At 35.4% G+C, this 23337-nt stretch overlaps 1 protein-coding gene across 1 annotated transcript; it reads left to right on the top strand.

The window, feature by feature from the left end:
• Positions 1-1002: 1002 nt before the first annotated feature.
• Positions 1003-22009, top strand: LOC127875408 (zinc finger protein 37-like). Its single transcript, XM_052420467.1, has 5 exons — positions 1003-1255; positions 9313-9411; positions 11359-12666; positions 14808-15007; positions 17222-22009. Exons 1-5 carry the CDS (start codon positions 1074-1076, stop codon positions 17971-17973), a joined length of 2541 nt encoding a protein of 846 aa, XP_052276427.1. The 5' UTR covers positions 1003-1073; the 3' UTR covers positions 17974-22009.
• Positions 22010-23337: the final 1328 nt, after the last annotated feature.

Raw genomic sequence — 23337 nt, 5'->3', positions numbered from 1 at the left:
TTTGAAAAATATATTTTAAAAATGTTTCGTATGAATAGCCATAATATAAATAAATGCATTTGAGGTAGAAGATAAAACTCAGTTATTAGAGTGCCCGCTTTGTTGAAAGTCTCCGTAATCTGAAGTGCCCTTTATCGGTAAACAAAGTGGCTGCAACTTTATGTATGCCACCTATTACAAAATGTACTATCTTTGTTTATATTTCATTGAATGCTATCAAAATTTCAGTATTTGAAGCACAGTGATTACTCTACATGCTGGAATAGCAAAAAATTTCTTGCAATAATTCTAAGTAGTTTTATTTTGTTAAAATGTTTACTGTTCATCCAGTTTATGCTGTTTTCCGATCAAATTTTCTATTTTTGGGGCAAAACTGTTCCATTCTTCCGTGAAATTGTGTATTCCCAATACAAAAGGATACACCATTTATCAACTCGACCATGTGTCTTGTCTTAAAAACTAATCTTTAGGATATAACTTTAAATAAAACAGAGGAACTTACCTCTAGCGCGTGGCGTTTGTTGTTCTCTGTTAGTGAAGTGCCATCCGTAAACGAAGTATTCGCATACCCGGCGTGATGAACGGGTTATATATTTCTCAATAATTCTGGATCTTATATATCTGGCCGCCACGTAGTTTACAACACCTTCATTACTAGTGTGTTACACTTTTAGATGCAAACAGCAAGTTCAAATAAAATTTTATTTTCTTGAACGGATAATTCCTAGTGATAATTATCCCGACTTTGATTACATAATTAACGGCTTTTAATAAAAAAAAAACCCTGATGTATCTCCTCAAGGAAACATATTGTAACTAACGAACAATTCATATGCGATAATTGGCGATAATTTTGCCGTCTTTGATTACAAAATTAACGGCTTTTAATTCAAAGAATGAAATATCTACTCAAGGAAAATATTGCAGCTAACGAACAATTCATATGCGATAATTTGCGATATTTTTGACAAAGTTGAGTCAGTTACCTCCCCTTGTGATAATTTTGCCACTAAAATATCAAGAGCAGAGAAAATAAAATTTTAATTGAAATAAACAAAACAAATAACTCCGCAATGCCACACGGGTCGTACAAAAGAAGAACAGACGAAGAAAGGAAATATTATGTCAACAGATACAATCGTCTGTATAAAACGCGGACAGTTAACATCGGCGCAATGATTGATCATTGGAAAGTGATTAAAGAGGAAAACTGTTGCCTTCATGACCCAGATGTTGCCAAACTGCTCATTGAATGGTACACAGCGTTAAATGTAGATTTAAACACATGTCACATCATAATTGGAATACAATTACGTTTAAATGTATTCCTGATTAAATATGCTCTAAGTTCAAACTGATGATGAGTATTAAACACTGCAACTCCAATATATTGTGGTCTGGTATATTGCAACGTCCAATATATTGCGAAGAGTTTCCCTTTGGATTGCGAATAATCTAGTAATTTTTGGCTAATATTTGGAAATTAGTGTTGTATATGATTTTTGCTAACAAATGCATATATAATATGTACTCTAAAATTGAGACTACAAGTTATTTCAATAATATATTAACAAAGGTTCAACTGATAGAACTTGACTTGAGATTAATTAAATGTTGATTCTTATTAAAAAAAAATATATTTGTTATCTTTGGAAACCTTTAATTGGGAATTTTAGGTCCCATTTGGGAAAAATATATACTTTCTTCAATTGGGAATGGGTCCCCCTACTGGACCCAAATAGGAACGAAAAAAAATACTCTAAGCTAGCTGTGGACCCCATTCTTTTCACCCTCTTTAGTTTTCCTTGTTATCCCGACGTTCATAAATCCAGTTTGGTCCAGATTGTTTGCCCTCTTTGTGCATCACATTCACGCTTGTGTACCGAGACTAACAAAAACCCAACTTGCTCAACATCAAAGGTTATTTTGCATGTGACCTTTCACAACATTCTCTATTTAATTTGCTTTGAACTGACATAATGCCAGCTGTCAATCACTTTCCTCTTGGTAATTGTATCAGCCAATCAGCGCTCAGGCTGCTGAATACACTCAGTCCCCTAACATACAGGTGTATACAATAACTGTAAATGTTACAGAAATCTACTGATTCTCAACAACATGTGTGCATTTAGTGTCCGACAAATCCATTGCCCGGAGCCCGGGGGCTACCGAAATTTTTCATCGGGCTACTGAAATTTTCCAGCTGACGCCCGGCGGGCTACTATAAATCTATAAGAGCGGTAGCCCGGTTTATTGACAGACATACGTAGAATAAACACGCTGACCATGTGTTAGTGCACTGTGTATTGCTTATAATCCGATAACAAAGTGCAATCAATTATCTAATCATTCACCGATCACTTGCGGTAATGTCTTAAACAGTAACAGTGTATTTTAATCATCCAATCAGAATCAACATTTGTCGTCTGCTAATAATACAATGAGAGCCGGTTGGATAGTTGGCGCACATGATGCAACATCATTTCGCAGTTTGGAATTCTTTGTTAACCGCAACAATGAGTAATAGCGACAACGTTTTTGATGTCGTTAAATATCCAAGGACGCCAAACATTAAATAAATCAAAACAATAGCGGATTCTTCAAAACGGTAACGAAACCGAAAATGAATATTAATGACAACTTTGTGAACGCGGTTAACACCTGCTAATTAGTTTGCATTGTCAATTAATCGACTGTTAATCAATAAGCCCATATATGCCCGATTTATATTTTTAAAACCAAATTATGGGTGGGTAATATAGACGATAAGAGTCATAAACACAAACGTTTGAAATTTTCTAAAGTGTCAAATGAATTTCGGCATATGGTTCTATTTAAAGATATGATGAAATAAGCTCCCAATCAGGACCGTTGTATTGCAACACGAGTAAATAACCTGCCACGGTTTGCACGCGTTGTGTACAGCTATTTTAGGTTACAAAATTCTACATTTAAGAAATGAATTTCTTTGTCCTGATAAAAAGCGCGCGAAAAGAATTTCTTTGTCCTGATAGAAAGCGCGCCAAAATTGGCGTGGGTGTATTTATTTGTAAATAAAAATTTCGTAGCAGGTACAACATTGAGATCATTTAATTTCCATTAAAAGTTTCGTTGTGAATTTCCAGAGGCGTATCCAGAAAATGTCAAGAGGGGGGGCTCAACAGGGGAGGGTGCGGGAGGGGTGTCCCCTTCCGTCGTCAATTTTTTTTTGAAATGGCACCTTGAAATGATGCGATTTCCTGCTATCTAATCAGCATTTTGCATGATAAAAGTGCATGTGAAACAAATAAGAACTTGAGTTCACACATCAAGTGTGACAGACACACGGACAGACAGACACACAGGGGTAAATCAAATGTCTCTCAAACCACTTAAGTTTTTGGAGACATAATCTTTATCCATAACTTTTTTAACCTTGTTGGATATCCTACTAGGTCAACTTAGGTAAAACATTAAAATGTTTATGTCCATATCCCTATGAATGGAAAGCAGGCACGCAGCGGACAACCTGTCCTGATTTTGTTCAGGTATAAACTTCTATCCCATGGCTGCCTTAGTCTGCAAATCACTGAATTGGGTGTCTATTTCGTTCACAAAAGTGTCAACAAAGGGAGTCGTTAGGTTTCTTGTGTAGTTTAATTCGGGTGTTGCTGCCTCGATGTTGTCACGCTTTAAGAAAATGATTTAGTTTCATATAGCAAAGTAATTCTTCATTTTTGAGTCTTTTTTAATTTTAAAAATTATGGATGAATACCAAAGCAGTTAGCCCGATTTGTAAAAAAACCAAATCAAAACAAAAAAAATAATAACTGCCATTTATTAAGTGTGCAGTTGAATTTCACTGGCAATAACTTGTTACTCAAAAGGATTATCACTCTAAAGAGCTAATACCAATTAAATTCATCAAAGAAATTACCGAAAAAATAATAATGATTGTCCATTGAGTTCGTCTAAACTCTTTAATTGCTACAAATTGAAATATTGTTTTTCAATCACAAGTCTCATGCGGCAGCCATTTGTTAACATTTCTCTATAGCTAAATGTATGGATGAATTTCATTAGTTGAATGTATCTTCTTCAGCCAATCAAATAGCGCAGTTTATTACTTACAGTCAATGAAGCGTGCACTTTAGCTGACGAAGGTTAGATCGTCTGTACACATGCCTGGGGGCTAATCACACAACTCGACAGCTGTTTATGACTTAATTAGGGACATATGACAGGAAATACACAAGTGGATTGAAACTGTAAGGGGCTCATTTTTATTAAAAATCGTGTCTAGCCAGCCAGCTGGGGGGGGGGGGGGGCTTTAGCCCCCTAGCCCCCCACCTAAATACGCCTCTGATTTCAACTAAAGTACTGGGGTATCTCGCGAATTATTTGGCATTGACATTTTCTCTTAATAAAATATCATGTAAACACGCTGTATCGTTACCGTTACGCTGTATCAGTTCCTTCATTATTGAAACAATTATTGTATTGTATACTGACTGCACACAAGTGTCGTAACATACGGATGCAATACGTAAATTCGGACAGTACTTAAAGTCGGACATAAGTAAATAAATGATTTAATACTCTTGATTTCTTGAAACTCGGTATTTGTTGTTAAAAAGGACAATTGCATTGATTAACACCATACGAGTCAATCGTACTGATCATCTAAACGCTTTATTTACGTTTACGACTTAACGTGCTGTCCGAATTTAAGTACACATACATGTGCACATACATGTAATATCTACATGTAGTATATTATTTTCTTTGGTACATTTACATTTAAGTACACGGTGCCTGTACTGTAACATTAATTTACGATATTGACTGTGTACATCAGACTACTTGCTGTTTTATGTATATGTATGTATACATATTATGTATATGTAAATGAAGAATAAAATAAAGATGAAAACCTGCCTCTTATCATTTTGTATGAAAATTTTATGGGCTACCTAATATTTTTATTGGTAGCCCAGTGGGCTACCTGAAAAATAAGAAATTTGTCGGACACTGATTAGATACCACATTTAACGTCTTGTTTTTAATGAAGATGGAAAGTCTACACATTTTTTTACACTACCAATTTTTTATCCAAAATTAATTTAAAAGTGAGTTATCTTCCATGTGTTATGAAGATTTTATTCAGAATTCAAATATTAAAGCCCATGCTTTACACGGGGAAGGATGTTGTGATATTGTACATGTTCATGAGGTCTAATTTTTGCATCCTTTTATAAGACTTAAAGTACAAATAATTTACAGGAAATACACAAGGAGTGTTTATTTGTAGCTAGATTTTGTCATCTTTTGTCAACTAAAAAAAGTGGCAATTCTTTTCGGATACCACATTTTATGAAACGCATTTTGAAATACTTATATGGAATATTTTTTTTAGGTTACACATATGTATAACACATGGATTTAAAACATAATGCAATAAAGTATGTAAAAAGCCTGTTTTTAAATTGCCAAACTATGCTATAAATCCATAATCCTGACAGTTTATATCGCGCGCCGGATATATCTGGATCGCGATCTCTGGACCCCTAGAAATGCGATATAATAGAGATGCAGTGTACTTGGTTGAGTTGTAAGTTTCCTATATTCAGTTAACATCTGGTTTCCTCAAACATTGCATATATATTTTTGCATGACATAAAGTTATCAAAATGTCTGACGAATTTTGTTCTTTTGTTGTCTATCAACAGTTGCCAAAAGATCACCCAAAACAGGCTATAAACGCATTACTTAGCAAACTCAACAGCATTATCGGATATACTTTTTACAACCAGTAAGCTTTCTTGAAAGAAAAAATAACAGTTGAAAACTATACACATAATCTTTTCAATGAAAATATTCAGACTCAGTGGGGGGTTTTCTCACTCATTTTTGGGTCCCCTTAAGTTTGGGAAAAATCGCTGCGTTTTGACTGAAATTGTGAAATTAGTGTAGTTGTATTTGTTCAAATGCTTCCAGGGCTTTTTTGGCCAGATTTTATAGCCGAAATTTGGCTATTTTCCAAATCGCAAAAAGTATACTTTTTTCTTAAAATTTGCTAAAAAATTCCCAATTGGAAAAAAAAATGCTAATGACATTGGCTGTTTCGCTTATTTGTATATTTGTGATAAAATTCAAGTGTTTCAGTGATTCGGCTGAATAAAAAACAAAGATGTCACGCAATTGGAAATATTATGTGAAAAAGATTCTTGGGCAAAAACCTCGCGGCAAAAGGAAAACTGTTGATGTTTTACGCAAGCTTCATTAAATAAACAAACATCGTCACAAAGTACAAGTCTTCCCATTGAAACTCCTTCCATTGTTAATGATAGTAATTTAATAACAAGTGACTCTTTTGCATCGTCATTGTTGATTTCCAAAAGCAAAGTGCTGACTGATATTCAACATGTTGAAAGCAGTAGTTCTTCAGAAGAAGATGAAGTGCCTCCTAATAAAATGGTGCCTGATGTGACTGAAGACTTTGTGTGAGCTGATGATGGGGAAAACTGTTGATCATAGTGGTGTTTGTGGTGTTTGTGATTAAAGATGTTGAACTCATTCATGTAGTTTTAAATCCTAATTTATTTTCCCAATTTCTTGAAAATGCACATAAAATCTTCCCAAAGAGCCAAAAAAAAGCCCTGGCTCCAAAACTGAGAATAAAAGTGTTTTCAATATTGAATTTACTTATAAGGTTCAATTTAAAGAGCTGGATGGGATATTAAGTAAATGCATGTTGTGATTTTTTTGTGTTATTGTTTGGGGGTTATTTGTTTTTTTTTGGGGGGGGGCTGACTTTTTAGGTTTCTTTTGGGGAAAATAAATACTTTTGTCCACGGTGCCAAACACAAAACACATTGAGACTTTAAGCCACATTGAAGTCATAATTTTCAAGGAAGACTTTTGCTGTATTTCATGGTGATATTACCTTTATATTTTTCAGCTGCAAAATATGTTAAGATATTTTATCGCTGAAAAAAAGAATCAAAATGGTTCTAAACTCTCTCTTAATCACTGTAGCAAAGCAACAGTTTGTGGCCAACAGTGTACTAAAAATGTGTGCCGTCTGATAGTGATATGTTTGTTTAGGTTTCATTCAACAAGTTTCATGATTTTATTCTCTAACTTCATGTATTCCACATGTTAAAAGTTTGTATTGATTTCCAATTATATGTTGTGGTCTCCATATTGAAATTGCAAAATGTTACTAGTACCTGGTACAATGTATATGGCATGCTATGAATATGCTAGACCCCTAATTGTATTTCAGAGTAAACTGAACAATAAACTTTTGTTGTCACAGCGGAAAAACAAAAGCTGCATATAATAAAATATATCTGAAAAATAATAGAATATAGCTGAAGTACTTTTTTTGATTAACATATGTGAATATAATTATTCTAAGTTATTTTATTATATTTAAGGTCCAATTTTGGCCTCATTCCCCTGCCCAATAGGTAATTTCCCTACAATAACCTTCAACTCAATGAAAGTTTTATTATGAAAAACTTGACTAAGTTAGAGGCATTTTGTACATTATATCATGAATGCCAATAATTTCAATCAAACAACTTGGAGCATAATCTGATTTGTAAATTGTGGCAAAGCATTAGATTAATGTTTTACAACAAAGATCAATATAAAGCTGATAACCAGTATCTAAAAAAAGGTTGTGGTAAGAGTTCCAATCTGAAGGACCCTGCCACCATTCCCCAAAAGGTGGAAAAACATTAATACATTTAACCCATTTATTTTATGCCTAGTGAACTCTCCCATCCTTCTACCGGTAAAATGGATCAATTTATTTCCAAAATTAGGGATGTCTAGTATAATTATTTCTATGTTTAGAATTTTTCTTACAGAAATTTTTTTAAGCAAACAGCGCAGACCTAGATGAGACGCCACATCAGGGCTCAACATTAACCAAAAAACCAACTTGCCCTACCGGGCAAGTACTTACAAAATCTACTTGTCCTGAACGTAAAGCCACTTGCCCAAACATGAAATATCACATTTACTGTAAACCTCATATTTTTAAATACAGATAAAAATGATACACCACAAAACCTTTTTTATTTTTGCACATTTAACAAAATGATTACAGCAATTAAAATCTAATTAAAGTCTAAATTAAATGCTCTTTGTTCTTTTTTGCACTTGCCTGGGCGGGCAACTAGATTATGAAATCACTTGCCTGGACCAAACTTTTACTTGCCTGGGGCAATAGGACAACCGTAAATGTTGAGCCCTGCACATCATGCGGCGTCTCATCTGGGTATATGCTGTTTGCCAAGGCCTTTTTTCTAGACGCTAGGCATAAATGGGTTAATAAGATACAGGCTTTTCTCTTTTATTCAAAGTAGTGGGAGTAAGTTACCCAAGGTTTACCTTACGTCTGGTCTTAAATTAATTTCTTTCCAGTCATTTAGTTTATATGCTACACTGTCACAATTAGAAAGGATTGACTAACTTTTTAACAACCTCCAAAGCATTTCCTTGCAAGTAAATTTAGTTTAAAATTAAGACAGTGTTCTAAGGTTTATTGTTTTGCAGAAATCTAAATAAAATACTGCTCATTGTTATTGGTTAATGACTGTTCTGTGTGTGTCAAAAAAATGTACACCTTATAATTACAAGTTTTTCATTCACTTGAAAACCAATGAAGAAGTTGGCAGTTTTCAACATTTTGTTAGGAATATTTTGACAAGTTTTGACGTTATAAAGATTCATTAACATAACCATTTATTGGAAGTGTTGATGCTCACGTGACTTCATTAACCCTTTGCATGCTGGGTAATTTGTTGTCTGCTAAAATGTCGTCTGCTGAATTTCTAAAATTAGCATTTTCTTCGATTTTTTTTCAATAATTCTATCAGAAAAGCAAACAGTTTGGATCCTGATGAGACGCCACGTTCTGTGGCATCTCATCTGGATCCAAACTGTTTGCAAAGGCCTTCAAAATTCGGTTCCAGCACTGAAAGGGTTAAGGAATTACAAAAATAGGAAGTCAGTTACTCCCACACTGCGAGTTACTTGCAGGCTGTTCTGGTTTTATTCTGTTTGCAAATAGCAATTTTCACTTTGCCTCTGAGTGGGAAAGGGTTAAATAGAATGTAGCCATTTTTATGTACCATTCTGTTATTTTAGCTACTATGAAAGCCATTTTTATGTACCATGCTGTTATTTTAGCTACTATGAGAGCCATTTTTATGTACCATGCTGTTATTTTAGCTACTATGAAAGCCATTTTTATGTACCATTCTGTTATTTTAGCTACTATGAAAGCCATTTTTATGTACCATGCTGTTATTTTAGCTACTATGAGAGCCGAGGCAGGATTGTGGACCTCAATCATCCTCCAGATTTGTCTTTAAATGGACCTTCAGCTGTGTTTGAGAATGGAGAGCCCTACAGGTCAGTATTAAACCCTTCAAACAAATCTTGACTATGTAGTTTGAGGATAGTTCAGAAAGTAAGTCAACAATTATCCAGATATTCAGATACTAAACATGTGTTAGTATTCAGATAGTTATGTAGTATCTGGATATTTCTAAAAGAATATTTAAAATCATGAAAATAGTTATCAAATGATCCACTTCATGCGAAAATGGGTCTTATGCCATATGCAGCAAATTTAGCTCCATCCCAGTTTGCACATTCCATCTTTCTGGTCAGGGGCAATGCTGTAAAGTCAGGCAATGTTTGGTGATCTATATAAATCATGGGACAGAAGCTCTTGGCCCGACTGTACAATTGCCTAGGTTGTGCAGAGCCATGCTGGCCGCATATGGCATATGACCCATTTTTGCCTTACATGGCTTATATTTTTGGCATTTAAACATCATATTTTGCATGTATACTTAATAAACCAACACACTCAAGTTTTGCTTACACCCTCTGTTGGTTTGTCCTTTTTAAATAATTAAAGGTATCTTTATAAAAATATATTACTAAAATAAATTGCTAAAAATACTACCAAAATATTGAAATTATTACATATTACAAATGATAAATTTATGATGTTTGCTTAAGAGTTATACGATTAGTATAGCTGTGAACTTAATTTAAAAACGATGGCTATAGATTACAAATTATAATCTATAAAGGTATCTTTATAAAAATATATTACTAAAATAAATTACTAAAAATGCTACAAAAACATTCAAATTATTACATATTACAAATGATAAATTTATGATGTTTGCTTAAGGGTTTTACAAATAGTATACATGTAGATGTGAACTTAATTTAGAAACAATGGCTATAGATTACAAATTATAATGGCAATTTTTATCTATATATGAATCTATGCTATCTATACTGCTAAAATTGGAATAGCTTACTGAGGCATTAATATCCGGACACAAATCTGGCATCCCTATTAATTGTTCTTTAGGGAAAGATATAAGACTAAAATAGATGGGTTCTGCCCATTTGTGAACTTATTAAATACACATCCTTTTTATGAGTAAAAAGTTTTTCTACATTTCAAATTGTAACTGTTATTTATGAGCCTATCATTTTACTAAAATGGTTTGACAGCTATAGAGGAAATGCATCAAAAATTATCATTCATTATTATCCTCCGCCATAGGCGGATAGACATTGTTTTGGCGTTGTCCGTCTTTCCGTCCTTCTATCCGTCCTTCCGTCCGTCTTTCCGTCCGTCTTTCCGTCCGTCTTTCCGTCCGTCTGGCACTTTTGTATCCGGAGCCATATCTTGAAAGTGCTTTGGCGGATTTCATTGTAACTTGGTATGACAGTGCTACAGCTAGGATTGAAAAAGGGCAGGGGGGCTTTTTGTCAAAAGGGCACTTTTAACGTGCAGTATTATGCAAAAAGGGCACTTTCCAGCGTGCGGGCTTTTCTGGAATGCTTCCTGTTGCATGTTAATTTATGTTATTAATAATTGATAGAATATATTATTCCCATTATTATTTAACCATTTAAATATAATGTCTACAATGAGTGATAAATTAATTACTTGTAATGTAATAAGAGATTTATTAATTTTTATAATTAAAAAAAAAATAAAAACATTTTTTTTTTTTTTTAAGAGCAGGGGTGCGCCCTAAGAAGGACAGGGCGGAGGTTTAGGAGGGCAGGGCGGGGCGCCCTTCAATTTAGGCCTAGCTGGAGCACTGGTATGAGTATATATATGGATAAGAGGATGATGCACACCAAATGGCATTGTACACCATCTGTTAATAACAGAGTTATGGCCCTATGTATCTTGAAAAAATGCTTTTTTCAGTGTCAAATATAACACTTTTGTGTCCAGAAGCATATTGGCGGGATATCAATTCAAAAAATTTGCTTGTTTATTATGATTATACATTATTCTTTTCATTTATATTTTAGCTTGTATGTTAAGAAAACCTTTGATATGGAGAGCAGCAAAACCATTGAAAAAATTATTGAACAAATCACAAATTCTGATGGAAATAGTCAAGAAAAAAGTGCAAATGAAGCACCAGTATTGTTTGACCAAAAGGAAAGTAAAACCACTGATTCTTCTGCTTCTTCTCTACACACTATAATGAAGTTGGAATCAGAAAAGGACCTTGCTGTAAAGATTGAAACAGATGCTCCAGATGATAAAATAGAAAAAAAGAATGATGCCGACAAAGAACAGAGTTGTACAGATTTGATAAGTGAAACAGAAGATGACAATGAGCCATTAGATCTCAGTGAGAAAACTGACCCTAAAGCAAATGTTCATGTTGAAGATGAAAACACAATGGATTTGGACCTTCCCTCTCTCCCATCTTTAAAAATGAAAATCTGTAAGAAAGCAGTAATTAACACAAGATTAAAGGGAAGGGAAGCAAAGCCAAAATCTGTGTCTAAACCTAAGAAATCTAAACCAAAAAATAGGACTAGATCCAAAACTACAAAACACAGAAAAGAATCTACTGAACCAAGTAAATCTAGAAACAAGGAATCTACTGTACCAAGCAAATCTGGAAACAAGGAATCTACTGAACCAAGCAAATCTGGAAACAAGGAATCTGCTGAACCAAGCAAATCTGGAAACAAGGAATATACTGAACCAAGCAAATCTGGAAACAAGAAATCTACTGAACCCAGTAAATCTAGAAACATAGTGAAAAAGAAAGTGACAGAAAAAAGTGAAGAATTAATTGAAGCACCAGATCCAGATCCACCTAGAAACCCCTGGCAACACATTAAGCTTGAGGACCATACAGACAAATACACTGTAGAAAAAGTGGAGTCATTCGAAAGGCGAAATCGTGGAGCGGAAGTGTATGAGATCATGTACGTTTGTTTACTGTGTAATCAGTTCAAGTCAGTGGGCAGGGAGGTGTTTGAAGAACACCTTGAGTGTCACATAAACAAGGTCCTCGACTGCGCTGTCTGCGGTTACGTGGGCTTTGCTAACTCGGACATGATTCGTCACCGACAGGTTTGCTGCAAGGTCAAGAAGGGCAGAGAATACGTCTGTCACCTTTGCGGGGCCAAGCTCATATCGCGAGGCGAAAAGGTGGACCACATGGGAAATCAACATGGCATTCCAGAGTTGCCTTGCCGATGGTGTAAGGAGCTTTTCACTAACAGACACTTGCGGAAGAAACACTATCGCTCTGATCATAAAGACCTGTGTCAGTACTGTGATAGCTGTAAGCAGGGGCTGTCAAAGCTGACCAAGTAGGTGGATTTTGTTTTTTGTTTATTTTTATAGCGTTTTATATACTGTATAATATGGGATATATGGCGTCCTGGAATATAAAACACTTTCCCTAATTCCCTTTTTATGCCCCCCTTCGAAGAAGAGCGGGTATATTGCTTTGCTCATGTCGGTCGGTCGGTCGGTAGGTCGGTCGGTCCGTCCATCCACCAGGTGGTTGTCAGACGATAACTCAAGAACGCTTGGGCCTAGGATCATGAAACTTCATAGGTACATTGATCATGACTTGCAGATGACCCCTATTGATTTTGAGGTCACTAGGTCAAAGGTCAAGGTCACAGTGACCCGAAATAGTAAAATGGTTTCCGGATGATAACTCAAGAACGCATACGCCTAGGATCATGAAACTTCATGGGTTGATTGATCATGACTAGTAGATGACCCCTAGGGATTTTGAGGTCACTAGGTCAAAGGTCACGGTCACGGTGACCCGAAATAGTAAAATGGTTTCCGGATGATAACTCAAGAACGCATACGCCTGGGATCATGAAACTTCATGGGTAGATTGATCATGACTCGCAGATGACCCCTATCGATTTTGAGGTCACTAGGTCAAAGGTCAAGGTCACGGTGACCTGAAATAGTAAAATGATTTTCGGATGATAATTCAAGAACGCTTTTGCCTACGATCATGAAACTTTATAGGTAGATTGATCATGACTCGCAGATGACCCCTATTGATTTTCAGGTCACTAGGTCAAAGGTCAAGGTCACGGTGACCCGAAATAGTAAAATGATTTTCGGATGATAACTCAGAACGCATATGCCTAGGATCATGAAACTTCATAGGTAGATTGATCATGACTCGCAGATGACCCCTATAGATTTTGAGGTCACAAGGTCAAAGGTCAAGGTCACGGTGACCTGAAATAGTAAAATGATTTTCGGATGATAACTCAGAACGCATATGCCTAGGATCATGAAACTTCATTGTTAGATTGATCATGACTCGCAGATGACCCCTATTGATTTTGAGGTCACAAGGTCAAAGGTCAAGGTCACAGTGACCTGAAATTGTAAAATGATTTTCGGATGATAACTCAAGAACGCTTTTGCCTAGGATCATGACACTTCATAGGTACATTGATCGTGACTTGCAGATGACCCCTATTGATTTTCAGGTGACTAGGTCAAAGGTCAAGGTAACAGTGACAAAAGTCGTATTCACACAATGGCTGTCAGTACAACGGAAGCCCATATGGGGGGCATGCATGTTTTACAAACAGCCCTTGTTTCTATTTTTTTTAATTTTGTCTATACTTTTCTCTGGAAAAAAGTTGTGACTTATATATTAGAAAAGATGGGAGTGTGTTTGATTTTTATGTTGTATTAAAGAATTAATGATGAAACAAAATAGTGGAGCTAGTGGAAATATTTAATTTAAGATTGTAAGTATCATTTTGTATATAAAAAAACTTAAGTTGGTATATGCAGTACTCCTTTTTGCCCTGTAAACTTATCTAACTATAAAGCAAACATTATGCCAGCGATGCAAACATTCCTTGGCTGTTGCATTCCATGGAGGCATCAACATTTTAGGTGATGATGTCTACTGTAGCCTTATATCGATTTTAAGCATTTTGTGAACAAATAAAAAAAATCTGTCAACAAGTCCATATAAAAGGGTAAGGCATGAAAATGGAAGGGGCCCTCCAACCCTGTTATTCTGGTGTAAATGCCTATTAGTGTAACCTTGACCTTGAATCGGGTTGACTGACTCATGCCTTCTTCACATCGTCTCTGAAGTTTTATTTATGAAAACCCTTCTAAGAACAAAGGAGATACAAATGTTTTACTTCACTGTATGACCTTGACCTTGAGAGGGAATAACTGACCTATATCTTCTGCCCATACTCTCTATGACATTAACATTTTAGCCAACTTCATGAAATTTCTTTCATAGGCATAGGAGATGTGGAGTGGACATCAAAGGAAATGGAGACTCTAACTTAAGACCTTGAATTATGAACTTCTGAACATCTTCTTAATGAACTGAACATTTTTGCCAAGTGTCATGAAAATCCTTGTTCCTTGGTTTTGTAACTGCCGAGTTTTATAAAAAAATAATCTAAATATTGTACACTCTTGATGATGTTTCTAGGATAGAGTTCAAGCGTCATGTGGAGACGTGTGTGCCTGGTCACCAGTGTCAGTACTGTGGCAAGCTGTTCAGTAGGAAGCAAGGTCTCGATAGTCATGTGACCTTCACCCATCTGAAGGTGCGCAAGCACCTGTGCAGCATGTGCCCATACACTGCCACCACCCCGGAGAAGTTGAAACTTCACGTCCTCGCTCACCAGGGTTTGTAACGCAGGCAGAGTGACTGCTAAAACTCTAAATATCAGTCTTGGTATCAACTTTACATATTTACAATTAGATTGACCATCACATTTTAGCCCTTCCAATTCTTGAATAGTTGAGGCTAATGCTTAGATTTAGCTTTAACAGTTTGTAGTCATGGCGCCAATGTTGGAACCCATTCATTCAAATTCAATATGCTTCTTGATGTACTGTGGAGATTAGCAAAATTTTATATTTGGGAAAATGTATGAGACGCCTTATCGGACGCACGTCCTATTCTGCAAGGTAAATCAATCAATTAAACTTCATGTTACTAAACATGTTACTACACAGCTATAGACAGGCAGAGTCAACTTTGTCATAAGCAGTTATCCAAACATATTACCTTTGCTTCCCATACCTTTTTATGGGTATCTTTAAAAGTGTAATGGAAATAGATTATGTCGCTAATTTAAAGTAAGAAAATTTTGGTCAGCCGGGTTTTTTCACTGGTTATTATGTAGTGAAATTGAATATATACAGTGGGTGTAGACAATGTTATGTACATGCTCTCAAATCATGTGTATCTTATTTAGGGCTGTAACGAATACACTAGGTGATGAATACCATAGGTATCACGAATACAGGGTGGCGAATACGAATATTTATTTGCGAATATGAATTTCAATGAACACAAGTAATACAGACAACTTAACATGACATTATATAGTATGAAACTATGAGTATTTGTCAATTTGATTAATTGAGTAACATTGCATATTGAAATTATGAAATTTAACACTTTGAAATATAAAAACACTGACTAGAAATGCTTAAACTTTGAACACAGTTTTGAAAACATGACAAGTACCAATAAAATCCTTGAGTAGAACAATTAAGCGAGTTGACATGACATTATATATGAAGTTGCACAATCATTGTCATAAAGATAAAACAAAAAAGAAATTCCATCTGATAATCCTTTGTGTGTATGTTTGAGCTTCAAATCACTCGTATATACCTAAATAAACATTAAACAACCATCAAAAGATTTTTCAATTCAATGCCGTAAAAATTCAACTGGTGCCCGCCATTTTTGTTGAATATCTCACTATGTAACATAGTGGGTGGGGTAAACATGATGAAAAACACCGGAATAAGGAGAAGATCATTTAAATATAGGGGTTTAATGTATGAACCTTCATTTGTAAGGTAAGATAAGGCGATTAAACTTTCAAACTCGAAACCACGTTGTTTGTATTCGTCAAATATTCGGTTTGGGAGGTGGCGAATAACAAATACGATTTGTCCACAGCCGTATTCGAGTAATTTGAATATTCGAATGTATCGTTACAGCCCTAATCTTATTACTATCCGTCCTATCCTGGAAAGTTGATTAATATTGCTCATTTTGAGGAGCATCACTAGGCTAACCCATTTAAATTGCTGACAAAGTCTTCAACATTAGGATGACAACTACAGGTTAACTTTCTGGTTGGTCGTTTGAGTGCTTTTATATTTTGAATTCAGAGTTTTACTTTAACTGTATTTTTATGCCCCCGATGGAGGGCATATAGTGATCGGACCGTCCGTCCGTCTGTCCTTCCGTCACACTTTGCGTTAAGATTTCGCGTTTAGGTTTCGAAAAAAGCTCATAACTTCTATGTCCCTTTATATAGGAACTTGATATTTGGCATGCATGTGTACATGTATCTCATGGAGCTGCACATTTTGAGTGGTGAAAGGTCAAGGTCATCCTTCAAGGTCAAAGGTAAAAAAACATGTATCAAAGCGGCGCAGTAGGGGGCATTGTGTTTCTGACAAACACATTTCTTGTTTCGATCTGTTAAGCAGACACGTGGCTTAAATTATTATAGTTTTATTATGTTTTAACATATACGTGAAATATTTTAGGTTAATTTAAACATTTCAAATGATCACACAGGGCCTTTTTGAATTGAAAAATTGAAGTTGAAAAAGCTTTACATGCCACAGAATAAAAGGTTTTGCTAAAGGAATAAAGAAAAAAGATTATTTTTAAACATTTTTGTGAATATCATTTTAAAGCATTTAATTAAGTAAAATTGTATGCACAGGTAAATTTAAAGCGCAGTCTGGTAAATTGTGAAATAAAATGTATTTTTTGTTTTTCTTATCCAAATTACCATATTTTGCAAGAAATTCACCCATATTGAGCAATGACTTTAATTTTCATTCAAATTTTCTCTTTTCCAGGTATTAGACCATACAAATGTGACCAGTGCACCTTCACCTGTGTCCAGCCATACCAGCTAAAGTCTCACATGCGTACACACACCGGTGAAAAACCATTCAAGTGTGACCAGTGTAACTACGCCGCGGCCTGGAACGTGCAGTTGAAAGACCACAAGAAGGCGCATCTTAGTGAGACCGCAGTTCTCTGTCCTGTGTGCAATGTCGTTTTCAAGAACGACAGTGTGCTAGCCATGCATCTGAAGAAAGCACAATGCGGTGGCGCAGCTTCCACTGAGAATCAGGCCTTAACCGCTAGTCGACCATGTTACAACCCAGGCCGTAACGTTGCCATGTCAATTAGTTCTGAGTCAATGATGTCAGAGCAGGTTCTGTCACCTCCGCAGGTCAATCGAGCAGCCCGTTCCGTTTCGCCCGATAGCGAATTGTCGCATCATTCTATCTGTGCTCCAGCTGTTCAGGCAATGATGTCCCCAGGATCGGAGGCATCACAACACAATGGCGTTCTGATTGCGCGAGGGTCAATGTCTCCAGAGTCCAGCCCCTCGTTTCGAAGCGGCATGCAGGCAGTGGAGACTGTCATCGGCTCACATATGGTGGGTATTCCCGAGCATGCAGTGCCAGTGGATAGCCCACACATTATCTTATCAAACCCTGCTCATCTGGCCCAGTTTTACCATGACCAGGCTGCACTCCACTATCATCATCAGCAGCAGCAGCAACAGCATCACATGCCTTATGATCACCAACAGTGAATGTGTCTTTTGACTTTATATTTTATAGATATCACAGGAAATCTTGTAACAGAAAATGTCTTTTGGGATAAAAGACCTTTAAAAAGCTTTAAGATGCTTATTATGCATTTCATTCCAGTTGCTTTACATTTCCATATGCCTTGTATAATTTGGTTATTATTTTATGTTTGAACCTGCTTTACTGGTATATTTTATATAATTTCTTTTGCTTTACAAATGTTTTTTGTCCCCTACCGGTGAAACCTGAGGGGACCTATGGTTTGCGCTCTGTCCGTCACACTTTTCTGGATCCTGCGATAACTTTAAAAGTTCTTAATATTTTTCATGAAACTTGAAACATGGATAGATGGCAATATGGAGATTATGCACATCATTTCATTTTGTTCCTACGTCAAGAATTCTGGTTGCTATGGCAACAATATCATGTTTACTATAGTAAAGTTACATAAATCGACATACATTCAAAACTGTTGAGAATAAAGTGAATGATAGTTTCAAAAGTATGTAAAAGAAAGTAGAGTTGTAAAATAACATTAATGTTTTTTAATCCATAACTCAGTGTTCAGATATTTTAAATAAGCAGCAATACCAATTTGTAGAAATCAAATGGCGCAAAAAAAGCTAATTTAAACACCAGTATATCCATGAATTTGATATCGGCCAGATTAGCCTGTGCAGTGTTCACAGGTTAATCAGGGACAACACTTATCATCTTTACTGGATTTTCCCTAAGAAGAGACATTAACATTACATTCCTTGTAGCGGATCCGTGGTCTAGTGGTAACACACTGGCTTCACAATCCAGAGATCGCTGGTTCGATCCCCCGCTGCACCTAATCTACTAACTTGTCTTTCGCATGAGACGTTAAACCGAGGTGCAGTGTACTAGGTGCTAAACACCGGGCACTAAAAGACCCAGGGTCACCTCTGGAACGGGGTGTCTCCTGTATCTTGCACTATCCCCTGTAACCAACTAACACGTCTTTCTGGGGGCGATGGCCATATGGGATACAATCCCGGTGCACTCGATAAAAAACAAAAACAAACAACATTAAGAGGGCCCTATCACGTTTTGGTAAATTGACAAAATTTTTAAAAATGGTTCAGATTCGCAAATTTTGGTTGTATTTATGATATTTGTGAGGAAACAGAAATACTGAACATTTGCTTTGCTCTAAAATATCCATTATAGGCAACTTTTGACGATTAAATCGTTGCAATTCAAAACGATTAAATAATTTGGAGAGTTCTATTGTTTTTGTTAAATTTTGTGACACTACAAGGATTGCTGATATTAAGTTTAAAATACATCACTTACTGTATGAGCAACGATGGCCGAGTGGTCTTAGCGTTGGACTTTTACTCCAGGGTCAGTGGTTCGAGCCCAGTTGAGGGTAAGTTTTTTTTCTTTAATTTTATATTTGTTTTTACTGGAGCTTTTTAGATCAAATGTTTGCATTTATCAATATAAAGCATTTATAGACAAACTTCTATAGATGCCAGAATCTGTGAAAAGGTCCCTTTAACGAAATATTCCATTAAAGTTGTGTGTCGTCCCTGATTAGCCTGTGCAGACTGCGTAGGCTAAACTGGATTATACTACTCACATTTTTTTCCCTTGCATGCAGCCCATGTAAGTTAATTCAGGTATTGCTGGAACGTGTATGAACATTCTTTTTTATAAGCGACTATGCTTCTTGATTGACAAGTTCAATCAGTACATTTATGTATTTAGGTACTGGTAGTATCAGATAATTTGCTTTGTAAACGTAAATTAATGTTTTTAAAATTATAAATTCTGTTGTTTATTGAGTAAATTTTGTTTTCTTAAAACAAAAATGTGTGTGAAATCATAAACAGTATATGTTCTGGAAGTTGATTGTACTGTCCATTATTTAGCACATATTGTATGTGATATGTTATTCTATGCCCGCAACAAGGTTGAGGAGGTATCTTGGATTCACCATGTCTGTCTGTCCACAGAAAAAGTTGTACTAAACATTCTAGCTTTCGTTTATTGTTCCTATTTATTATCCTACGTTAAAAATTGCAAATGTTACGCACCTTTGTGAACTTGTAATTGCTAAAAAAAGATCATATGGTGTGTGCATTGGGGAGGTATGTTTGTTTGTGGGGTGTGTGACAAGTTTCCTACTGTTACATACATGTATTATGCATCATAGCACGGACTATGCAATGTATAAAATGTTTTATTAAATTGTTATTGTAAAGGCATTTATTCGAGGTATTGTTGGGCAAGCAAGGATGTCTTTTGTTACTGATAATTAAATATAAATGTTGTATTCTTTTGCTTTTGGCTTTCTGCTTCAATTATATATGAATATAACGTTCAATTGTATGCATATTTATGGTCATGGACAAAGGGAATAGATATTGAAAGGGGATAAAATCTTTACTTAAAGAGTTATGAAGAATATGAAGTCATATATTTAGTTCAAAAAACGAATGCACTATATCATAGGTCAAAGAAATGCTTTTGTCTGTGGGCATGGGGTTTTTACATGTCAAAATATCTGCAATTCTTGACATTCAACATGTTGACACAAAAGTTATATCAGTATGTATGCAAGTATACCATTTATTGCAGCTAGAAGGTGAGGTTGATAAATATTAAAAAAATCATTTATAAGCTTACTGATATTGAATGTGAAATGTATTAGCGATGTAAACTTTTGGGGTAATTAGTTTGCTTTTAAACATTGCGTTATGTATACACACGTCTGAAACATAATGCATTGTTTGTTGACCTGCCCAGTTAAGAAACATGCACCATGTCGCAGCTGAATATATTTTTAGTTTTTCTGTGAGAGTTTTAAAAATGAGACAGAATTAAAACAATGCAAACCAGTGCTATTTAATTGACTGATGTATTGATGTTAGCAGTCAAACAAAAGTTCCCCAAAAACCTACAGAAGTAGATTTTGTTTTATATCTGCTCTAGTCTTGAAGTGAAGATTATTCATATGTTATCTATCGTTTACCCATTATGGTTGAATATTCTCATGTGCCTTTTGGAAGTCTATAACAAAGCTTAATTTGTAATGTTCTTGGTTGATTGATCTTATGTCGGCCATTGCATGAATTGTTATTTACATTTTTGTTGGAATTTGAAATGTTTGTGTTGACAAATTTGAAGTAAAACCATATAAGACATAAAAATTGAAGGTAGAAAACCTTGTTCATTTTACACAGTTATATTTTACTTGCCAAAGTTACTTTATTCAAAAGGCTAAAATGACCAGCATGCTTTTCAAAGCATTGCAGATTAAAAGTAACATAAACAAGATAAAAGCAATATTTGATGGAAGTACGCACAGGCTCATCAGAGACTACTCTGTATGCTTTTATTGGTTTTTATCCATTTTAAGACAAGTCCCTTGTTATCAAAAATCCAGTTATGGTGGAATGTGTTGTCTCTGATTAGCCTGTACTGACTGCACAGGCTGCCTGTACTGACTGCACAGGCTAATCTGGGACAAAACTTTTTGGACCTGCATAGCCCAGGGGTGGTATTCCAGAAGCATCTTAAGTTAAATTTTATTTTACCCTTAAATTGGGAATTTTTCTTAAGTGTTTCATTTCATACTGCAATAGAAAGGCATCGAAAATTACATCAAAATAACATCATTGTGTCAATGTTATTTGAGGAATACTAAAAAAACATGCATGTCTGTATTGAGTAAAGAAATACAAAACATTGTAATTTTTAACTTAAGTGAAAATATTTAAGAAATGACTTAAGATGTTTCTGGAATACCACCCCTGGTTTGCAAGAGCAAGGCTTTAATGTTTGTGAAACAGTAAAAGTTATTGTGTATTGAGTGATTGTGATATTCCATGTTTGTTGATCAGATAGGTCTTGGTTATTGTTATTTAATGTTTTACTGTACAATTACCATTATTTTCCACAGCTTTATTAAGTGATGTATTCACTGTCTTTCCATAGCAATTTATATTCACGTGTTTTTCCATGTAAAAGTATATTCTGTACATAAATAAAACTAGTAAAATTCTATTCAATGTTTTATAGTTTTATGTGCTTTTTCAGTGAATAATGTTTGGTTGATTAAGGATCAACACACAGATCTACCCCGTGCACAAAGATTTGCCAGTCTTGACTTGTCCCATGGGCCAAGGAACAAACAGTTCATGTGTATACATTTTATCAAAAAAACAACAAAATCTGCATGACATTCAAGAAATGTTTGCTTGAAAATGATGACTACATTCTGTCACTATTATTTAACTTGACAACACCATTCAGTAATGCTTTTACATGAAGTGCAAGCAACAGTGCTGCATAGAATCCACAGCCTCAATCATTGCCATGGAACTGAAGTATTGAAAGGTAAATGCATACACAAAATAAGAACTGATAAACATTGTGAACGATAACACTATATCAGCATCACATAAAGATTGTTACTTTTCTGAAAATATTGTATAATTTTTAATTAGCATTTTTATGCCCCCGGATTGAAAGATTGGGGGTATATATTGTTTTTGGCCTGTCTGTCTGTCACTGTGTCAGTCCGTCAGTCATAATTTTTGCAATATTGAAGATAGGAACTTAATATTTGTCATGCATGTGTATCTCATGGAGCTGCACATTTTGAGTGGTGAAAAGTCAAGGTCATCCTTCAAGGTCAAATATATGGCTTCAATAGGGGGCATTCTGTTTCTGACAAACACATCTCTTGTTTAGCATTATGCTGGTACACAACTCAACTCCATTATGTTATATTTGAACAAGAGATGTGTTTGTCAGAAACACAATGTCCCCTATTGCGCCGCTTTGAAGCCATATATTTGACCTTGACGGATGACTTTGACCTTTCACCTTTCCATGAGATACACATGCATGCCAAATATCAAGTTGCTATCTTCAATAATGCAAAAGTTATTGCAAAACTTTAACCAAGGTTAAAGTTTTGGTACACACACAATGAATGAATGACAGACTGGCCAATATGGCCCCCGATCTTTCGATCCGGGGGCATAAAAATGGCTATTTTGAAAACAATTATGTTTTAAGAGTCCATCTTGTTTTTACGCTCCAAACTTACTAGGAAAGGTAACCCTCAAGTCAAACAGGTAAAAACTTATTATTCTCTCTGACATCAAAGCCAAGACACAACTGCCAGGCTTTTCATATCATATCTTATGACTTTGTTTAACAAATTGTTTACCGGTACTGGCTTATTTTATTTGAAACTAGTGCATTGTTTACACCCACTTAATTTGCCCAGGAGTCAAGATAAACGCACTTTGTCTGAAGCACCGATTTATTATACACACCCTTAAGGTATAACAATTCAAACAATAATGTTTACCACTTATGAC

Source organism: Dreissena polymorpha, chromosome 3 (genome assembly GCF_020536995.1).
Source record: "Dreissena polymorpha isolate Duluth1 chromosome 3, UMN_Dpol_1.0, whole genome shotgun sequence".
Classification (NCBI taxonomy): domain Eukaryota; kingdom Metazoa; phylum Mollusca; class Bivalvia; order Myida; family Dreissenidae; genus Dreissena; species Dreissena polymorpha.
Note: the sequence above shows the minus strand (reverse complement) of the source record. Positions and strands in the feature narration are given on the sequence as shown.

What these genes read in the sequence shown, in the direction of transcription:
- LOC127875408 (XM_052420467.1), top strand. Translation starts at nt 1,074, where the DNA reads ATGCCACACGGGTCGTACAAAAGAAGAACAGACGAAGAAAGGAAATAT. An exon ending in GCCAAACTGCTCATTGAATG is followed by an intron (nt 1,256 to 9,312) that starts GTACACAGCGTT and finishes CTGTTATTTTAG; the next exon opens with CTACTATGAGAGCCGAGGCA. An exon ending in GGGCTGTCAAAGCTGACCAA is followed by an intron (nt 12,667 to 14,807) that starts GTAGGTGGATTT and finishes TGATGTTTCTAG; the next exon opens with GATAGAGTTCAAGCGTCATG.